A 9422-nucleotide genomic window follows, 5' to 3' on the forward strand; every position below is an offset into this window, starting at 1 on the left:
ATTTCAATTCCTAGCTATAATTTCAAATTAATCTCTTATTTCGGATGGAACCCATGATATTCTGAGTCCCACTTCAGGATCTAGGGCAACAAAAACTAGTGAAAATATACTTGAGCTCTATAGTATCTTACATGTGCATAATCTCAATCAGTTAAAAAGATTAACTTTTCAAGTATTCTTAAGATGTTTCAGTTGAAAAAACCAGCAAACAACTAAAACAAAGTGCTGGTTACACATAATGTACATAGAAAGTAGGTATATGCTAGACCACTAGGTTATTTAAAAAGAAAAAAAAAAACTCACAAGCACCAGGACCATATGCACTTGAGTTCTCCTTAATCCTCAGCAAAGTACTTCTCCTCAGCGTCATGGTTGGCTTCCCTCTGCCAGTGATCATCCAAGGTCTCATCATTGTCGATTTTTGAGTAATCTAGATACTCATTATCTTCTCCCAACAAAAACTTCTGCTGCATGATGTGGGTGAACTGATCCATCTGATCTTGCAACTCTTCTGCAGATACAGTTGCTTGCTCACTGCACTCGTCTGTGATGGTTTGAGCACCATTGGGCGCATCCAGACGATCCCCAGTTTGAGCACCATTGGGTGCATCTGGATGATCCATAAGCACCTATAAGAGACAAGGCAAACTAAAAATGTTAGAACCACCTGCAAGCTATGCTGTAGCAACTAACAAGAACCAAGTAGATATCTAAATCATTAGAAGCATTTAAATCATACAAGAAACAAAGATCAAAACATCAAAAAAAAGCATTTTCACCAAATTGGTTGAGATTACTATGACTTTAAAGTTTCATCAGTATAGCACATAGTATTAGAATAAAAACGGTGATGCTCACTGGATAGACCACTGACATAAAAAATAAAACTAAAAGTAACTTGTAGCACCACTACCTTACCCTTGTCTATTTTTCAATAATTATTTAGAATCCAACTCGAATTCTAGGGATAAGGCAATCAAGGTGTTCTTCCGTAAGGCAGCAGATATTTTGTCACTACAGTGATACTTAACAGAAGAAAACCATAGTAAGAGAGAGGGATCTGAAATCTTATGTAATAGCCATTGATTCTAATCATAACCCACTTCTTTTAAAAAGTATATATTATGAACTAGTTTTTGGTCATTACATATCTCACCAGACAAAACTCCAAAATTCAACAGAGAACGCAGACAATCACCATCACCATATTGTTTTCATGTTTTATCATGGAATGTGGCAGTCAGCACAAATATTGAAATATACATAGAATATAGAATGTGGCAGTCAGCAAACAATACTTCTTTAATTTTGCAAGAATAACTTTTAATTGTTTAATAAGTTACCTCTGCAGATTGTGCGCCCCTGTTAGCCTTCTTAACTTCTTCTTCGTCTTCGTCTTCATCTTCCTCTTCTTCTTCTTCCTCTTCTTCCTCTTCTTGCTCTTCTTGCTGGTTTCTCTCACCACCAACCCAATCACTCTCAGAAACACCCAACCTTTGCTGCTCCCCTCTAATCTTTGCAACCAAAATTGCTTCCTCTGCCCTCCTCAACAACGTGTCTGACCACCTCTCCCCAGGTCTGGCCATGCTCCTTCCAATAGGATCCTGAAACTTCCCTACATACTCGTGATGCAAGTATGGCTCCCTCTCCCTCATAGCATCTTCTGAGAAATAATGCCCATCAAATATCAGTTTATTCAGATATGCTCGCCTCCGGTTCTTGACTGTAACTGACCTTGACTTCAATTCATCTGACGTTGGGCTCATTAAACTTCTAAGATGATTCACATGCCAATTGATTTCATAATCATCTTTAAGCACGTCAAACTCCTGGAGCTCATCAAAAGTCAATTTCGATCCATAACGTTCTGAAAAAACAAATCAAGAAAATGGTATTAGCAAAAATGGAAATGAATTTAATTTGAACTGTTAGATTACAAAGAAATAGTTCTGCCTAATTTCCAATGAATCGGAAGCACTGCAGCATAGCAATCAACATACATTTTGGCATCTTATATTTCCTGTCATTCGAATCCTCAAACAATGATAATATGCACTCAACCTGAGGCTAATTACTCATACGAGTCTTTGCTTTGGCTTGCTTAAGTGAGATTAACAATAGCAAGAACCTCGAGAAACACGTCAACTTCAAAGTTAGATTCTTATCTTTTTCTGCTCAGTTCTCTCAGCATACAAATAAAGAGGATTGTGGAAACAAAAAGAAAAATCTCCTTTCAATGGTTTTAAACGCAGCTGAGCTAAACCTTAACAATCTTCCTTCTTTCTCCTTAATCTTCTCGAAAACGAAAGGAACAATTTTCATCTTTTCAACTTTACACTAAATTTGTCCAGAAACCAATCATCAAGTCAGGGTTTTACTTCAAAACCCTAATTGAAAACTTTCAGGGTTAAATAGAAAGCTCGGAGGGTAGGAGAGAGATAAATCGGGGTACCTAGGAAAACAGTGACGTCGCGAGAGAGGAGGTCCAGGAGTATGGCCTTGCGCTGGGAGGGATTGACGGTGTTGGAGTGTAAGGCACGAGGGAAGTAGAGGCCCTCCATTGACGATAGCCTCTCTGATATGCTCTCCATCGCTTCGCTTCTCACTGCCTTTCTCTCCATCTTTGCTCTCTTCCTCCTCTCTCTCTCACTGAAATTTCTGGGTTCGACCAACACGTGAGGATCGCGTGGAATAAAGTTGTCCCTGTTTGGGTGCGGAGGGTGTATTCAATTGATATTTTAATAAATTATAATTATATGATTTTAATGTGATGGATTTCAACGGACTTTGTAATTATTTGATTTTATTTATGATTTTAATATAGGGATCTTCACTAATATACTCAAAATAGGAGTTGAAATTATAAAAAAACCCCACATGGAAAACACTTCATAAACACACCCAAAATCCATTTATTAAATAACAAATTAGTGTTGAAGTTCCAATAAATTACAGCACTGCCACTATCAAGCCCAACAGAAAAAAACTCAAAAAACACCCAAAACAAACCCAGCCCAAATTTATAAACAAGCCCAAACATTGTACCATCTCGTATTCCATAACTTTCGGCCCAAAAAAAAAAGTAAACCGTAAAAGTACAATGTTAATACCATCTCGTATTCCATAACATTGTTAATACCATGTCATAAAAGTACAATGTTAATACCATGTCATAGAAGTATATTGTTAATACCATTCCATAGAAGTATATTGTTAATACCATTCCATAAAAGTACAATGTTAATACCATGTCATAGAAGTACATTGTTAACACCATGTCATAGAAGTACATTGTTAATATCATTTCATAGAAAAACATTGTTAATACCATTTCATAGAAGTACATTGTTTATACTATGTCATAGAACTATCTTGTTATTACTATGTCATAGAACCATCTTGAGTCCTTTCCAAAGGCATAAACTTTCTCAGCATCACTGATAAGCATTGTCTTGCCAACCCCAGCAGCGAAGAATACTAGTAATAACAAGATACCTCTACCAAAAAAAAAAAAAAATGTATACTGTTAATACCATGTCATAGAACTATCTTCCTAGTAAAAATCACATTCTACATATCATAAACTTCAAGTGCACAACTATATATATAGCAAATTATAGAGCATGCTTTGTTACTGAAATTCTGTTAATGGTATGTCATAGACGTACACTGTTAATACTATGTCATAGAAATCAACTCAGTTTCAAGGTATGAACAGTATAACAACTGTTCATACCACTTATTGGAAGTCAATAACAACATCATTTCATTTGCATCATAGGTATGATAAACCAAATAAAGTCTAACCAAATCAGAAAATATTTGAGATATGAATAAAGGATCCAGTGTTCGTTAATTTACATATTCAATTGTAAACCAAATAAAGTAAGAGGGCCACATTACATACTAACTCATACATACATATGGACTTAGAAGTCTTTTAAACTACTTGTTAATCCTAGAGACTTTCCTGACTTTGTCTCAAACTCGACATGCAATGAACTGTTCCCAGTATAAATGATCAGCCATGAGAAAGCTGTCAGGTTCTTATTACTAAACTAAACAAGAAGCTGGACACGTTAAAGGAATATACAATTATTTCTATCCGCAAAAAAATGTCTTTAAACGCAGGACTTGACTTAAACTCTAATGCCTATCATGCTATTGATTGCAAACTGAGTTGAGACTCCAAATCAAATAGTTGGTTGCGAAATTCCATAACTATAGTCAAGTATAGTGCCGTATCATGGATGCTAAATTTTAAACCAGGTGAATTACCAATTGCAGCTAGCCTTTCCTTCTTGTTTACTATCTTTTCCTCCTTGCTCAATGGCTTTTTAAACCCAAGTTCGGCTGTTGCCATTTCTTTCTCTTTTCTCTGTGCAGCAAGACGCTCATCAAAACTGCAAAATTTGAGCATTCAGAAAAGACTTCAAGAAAATGAGAACTTGTTCTTCTGCTGAGACTTATCTACCTCTCACTTTGGAATCACTAATAAAAGTAAACAAGGAATGTTTTAACCTAACATCTTGCTTACATCCAAGGATAACATGCCAAGTCAATGAAAATTATGCCCCAGCCCATAAGACAATTTACAACAATAGAAATAATAGAATCGTTCGTTCATAACTAATGCAAGCATGACAGCAGGCCAACCTAAACAAAAACTCCACTCAAACCAAAAGATGATATAGTTGGTCTTATGTTGCACTTTGCAAGTTTGTGTATCACTAGCAGTCATATTATAAATTCTGATTTGCCACAGAAGCATTATTGGCCAAGTAGCTCTTGAATTGCTCAACATCAGGGAACTCAAATTTTAACCTAAAAAACACGACTAAACAAAAATATAAATAAGCGAAAAAGGGACCCATGCTATATTCAAAATTTCTGTTTCCTCTCTATGGAAAGCACATGTTAAGAAAGAATAGTGATGTTCGTCTTACAACTGTCATATTTCCAGTAAACACAAGAACATCATCTAAATCATTGCCTAAAGGACTTGCACCAGTATAAATTGTTTCCCACAATTGGTGGATCATAGGCACAAAATGGAACCATCGTATAATTAATTCAACTTAACTGTAATTTCGTAGCCCTAAGCATGACCAGAGGCTACTATCCTTCAAAAATTAAAACAAAAGGAAACGATTAAAAAACCTTATCTAGATTCTTCTCTAAACTCCATAAAATGTATCCAGCAAACCTCATCTAGTGTTTCTAAGCCATAAGAGAACAACTAAGTCAAAAACCCCCAATATTCTCAAACTTTTAACTAAAAAAGTAACGATGACTAAAGAACAAATAAATTAGTTTCCTTCAATATTGAAACAATCATAAACCACAGCATAAAAAGTTAACATGTTTAGATTTCTAACCTAAGCATACCAACTAAATCGTTGAATTTAAAACGTTCACACGCCAAACACAAAAAGAAAACACAAAGATTCATACAATAAATACTAGAAAATACTGAAATGATAAATCAGGATAAGAATAAAAAGGTGAAAATACGTACATCAGAGGCATTACTAATGAGCTCACAGAGAAAGGTTTCCTTCTTGTTGTAGAAGGTGTTGATGATCAAACTTAGAAGCTGGTTGATCTCATAGATCACGACCCGAGTCCACCTCCTGAGTTGTAAAACGACGTTGCCGAGGTTGATGTATCCCGCGGCAGCCCCTTTGGCTCTGGAAGCTTCGTCGTCGTCGGCATCGGAGAATAGGAGATTCCGGTTGAAAATCGAGAACACCGGACGAATCTGGCCATTTTGGAATATATCGTCGGTGGAAATCGACGATCCGTCGGGTGCGAAAGAGAAATCGTCTTCATCTTCGTTCTTCTCGCAATCACCACCGGCGTCGGCGTTCTGAACACCTTCATCCGGTAATTGACACCTCAAATCTACAGTAGTAGCAAAAGAATTCCGCGAGCTTAACCATTAGCTCTGTTCATATAAAAAATGAAAATTAGCACCAAATTCAACGAAGAAACTGAAATCAAGTCGAAATTCAAGTAAATTAAGCAAAAATAAAAAGGAACTTAACGAATTGAAGCAGATGGAACAAACCTGCAAAGGAAATGGAGGCATCGCTTATGAGAACACATTTGAGCCCACCAACGTAACGGAGATTGTCAACGGTGTGACGAGGGAGGATTTTCGTTGGTCTTGTGTTGGTCCATAGCTCTGAGACTGTTTGGCTTACTTTGAAGGCAGAGAGAGAGAAGGGAGAGAACAGATGAGATGCGAGGGTTTGAAGGAGGAGAGGGGCTTGCTTCAAACCTCAGGAGTGGTTTTGTCTAATTATCTTCTCTGCATATCCAAAACTAATTTAATGCTAAAAAGGGTTATAAAGGTATTTCATCTTATTAATTAAATTAAAAAATATACAATTGTTTATTTTTGGGTTTCTTTTGGGTATATTTATAAAGATTAAATGGTATAGGGTATATTTATAGTTTCATGTCTAGAAATGGGTATTTCACTAATTTTGTATAGATATAATGAACCCAAAATTTCATACTCTTAAAAAATATATATATATATAAAATAAAAAAATAAAAAAAGGTAGCCCATGCATTATCCACAAGTACAGCAGCCGACCTAGACAAAAAGGTGTTTACTCCCAAGTTGTGGCTTGATATTGATGTGTCATTTTATGGGGTTAGAAGAATACGTTTCATTCAAGGATGAAAATAAGAATAACAGTCATGGTTACAAGCACAATAAACAAGGTCGAACTGTGAAACCATTGACTGGCTGAAAACCATTGAGTGATGATAACCATGACCCAATTCCTACTCTTGTTTCAAGCCCAATATAAACGCCAGACATGCACCTTGAACATAGACACAATGAAATTTGAAAACTGGAAGATAATCAATGTACCTCTATTATCCTCAAGACATCTTTCCCAATTAGAAAGATCCCTTAAAATGGAAAAAAGAAGAGGTAAGCTTTCAAGGATTTTCTTAAACCAACAAGGCAAGAAGATCAGCACAACATGATTTGAAGGAAGAAGTACTTTGTTCACGAAGAGCTTAATGCATATCTATTCATCTTCTCTAGCAGACAAAAAAAAACTCACTTGAAAAGTCTGATAGATTAGAGTGGGATTTGATATAGGGTTGGTATTTATACCTCCCACTAAAAAGTCTTACACAATTCCACATTTTTTTTAAAAAATCCTTCTAAATTAGCAAGTTTTTGAATACCATAAGATTTTTTGTTACTTGTTTAAAGTCTTGATTGAATACCGCTAGATTTTGACACTCTCTTTAAAATATCCTAATAGTCTTAAGGCAAAATGACACTTGTAGTCCCTATGGTTTCCAACTTTTACTACTAAGGTCCCTATGGTTTCAATTTCGTCATTTTTGCCACTATAGTTTACGATTCCAATCAATTCGAGGACACTTCTCAATTTCCGTCAGATTCCATTTCGTTCTGTTAGGGCCTGAGCACCTGCCCCTCATATAGAGGGGCATTACAGTCAAATCGAGCCATCTTATAAACGCAAAACACTGGCTCAGCCTTACCCATTCGAATTAGGAGATAATTTCGGTGTCGTTGATCATGATTGTGGTTATGAAGTTGGTAAAAATTTGAACATTGGCATCATTCCTGTCTGTTATGCATTCTGAATGTTGTAATGTGTAAATTGAATGTTGTAGTTCTTTTGATTTCGAAATTTGCAAGGAATGTGGAATGGAAGCTTTATTTTGATTCAAATCGCCTTATTCAATTGACATTTGTTTCAATAGAAAAACTTGACAATTTCATGCTACAATAAATTTCCTGCTTACTCATTTGATATAACAAAATGCTAGATACTGCTAACAATCAATCTACTGCTCCCATTCAATTCCAAAAAGAGTCACTTTCAATTCCAAAACAACTTCAAAATGCTATTACATGCCAAATGTTCCAGCAACTAAAAAGCTTCAGAATGTTAACAACTGATATCACATTCAAAACATGCATCAATTCAAAATACTTTTACATTTGAAATGTGCAACAATTGAAAGGTTCAGCACTTCAAATTCATAAGGTCTAGTAACTGAAAGGTCCAGCACTTCAAAATACTTTTATATTGCCAACTTCAAATTATATTCCTAACTTCATTACTTCACAAAATAATCAAGAATATGAATATGTTTCACTTCAGTTGGATTTGTACTTCATTCACTTCCTTGGTGCTTTTCCAGGTGGTTTCCATGGAGCACTACTGCTAACTCCCAACAGCCTTGGACCTTGGCTTGGAGTTGAATGCACAGAAGCAGATGGATTTACAGAGGCAGAAGTAATTGGATTCACAGAGGCAGAAGCAGTTAGATTCACAGAGGCAGAGGCAGATAGATTCACAGAACTCGATACACCTTGCTGCAAAGTTGCATGTGATGAGCTTTTCCCGATCTGCATTGAAAAAAAAAAGAGAAGAAGATTTACCAATTATTGTAATATATATGAAGTTGGTAAAAAAAAATTGCAAAATTATGAACTGAAACTCATAGGAAGCTTTCTTCTTTGCACATTCATTTGAGAACCTCTTGCATTCATTTCAGAATCTCTTACATTCATTTTAGAACCATATGCATTGGTTTGAGAACGAGACCCTTTCTTTTTCTTTGAAGGATACCCAACTGTCAATTAACAAAGTGAAGGAAAAGAAAATAAATTTGACATGAAAAAAAAAATTTTAATTTGAAATTAACAACTAACAAAGTGAAGGAAAAGAAACTAAAACAACTATATAAAAAAATTGAAACAACTAGGCTTTACTTGAGAAATGATCCTTCAAGTTGCACCCATCTACTCCAATGATAGGTCTACAATTAGCAAGAAAAGCCCTTTTTGCATGCATCAAGGCATACATAAAGCCTCTGAAAAAGTGGAGGAAGCTCCACCCTTATCTTCATTGTGCTTCCAACATTAGTTGCTCTGACCTCATCACAATACTCTCGTAACCTTGAGTATTGCTCCTTAGAAGTCCCTTATATTATCTCGTTGGCCTTGTTCTTAACTCTTGCACATTGACTATCATACACATTATACCCTAAGTCCCTCTTCACTGCTTTCCTCAAATGCTTACACTTTATATCAGGCTCATCCATGATACGATCTAAGTACTTATGAGCAATGAACACACAGTTCACAAATGGGTTAGTAGGGTTTCAATGACAAATGTGCTTATCAATAAATGTCTTGATTTGCAGGGTTTGCTCAAGCCGCATAAAAGAAGCATGCATTTTCCACGTGCAATTTTTACATTGTGCAATTATCCTCCTCTTATCATTTATCACAAATTTAATATGATAATTGCCTTGCATTGCATTAATTTTCACAGCTTTTTTCAAGTCTTCCTTGCTTCCAAATAACATTACCTTCTCAAATTTAGGGTTATCCAAATCAGACTTACAAA

The 9422-nt window shown here is 35.7% G+C and overlaps 1 protein-coding gene across 1 annotated transcript; it reads right to left on the minus strand.

Annotated features, from left to right (window-relative positions):
- LOC18777651 (coiled-coil domain-containing protein 97) lies at positions 83-2703 on the minus strand. The gene is made up of 3 exons (XM_007209284.2): positions 2453-2703; positions 1344-1867; positions 83-629 (listed from the first exon to the last, which is right to left on the minus strand). The coding sequence occupies exons 1-3, from the start codon at positions 2619-2621 to the stop codon at positions 336-338; spliced, it is 987 nt and encodes a 328-aa protein (XP_007209346.1). The 5' UTR covers positions 2622-2703; the 3' UTR covers positions 83-335.

This window comes from Prunus persica, chromosome G5 (assembly GCF_000346465.2).
Source record: "Prunus persica cultivar Lovell chromosome G5, Prunus_persica_NCBIv2, whole genome shotgun sequence".
In the NCBI taxonomy this organism is placed as follows: Eukaryota; Viridiplantae; Streptophyta; class Magnoliopsida; order Rosales; family Rosaceae; genus Prunus; species Prunus persica.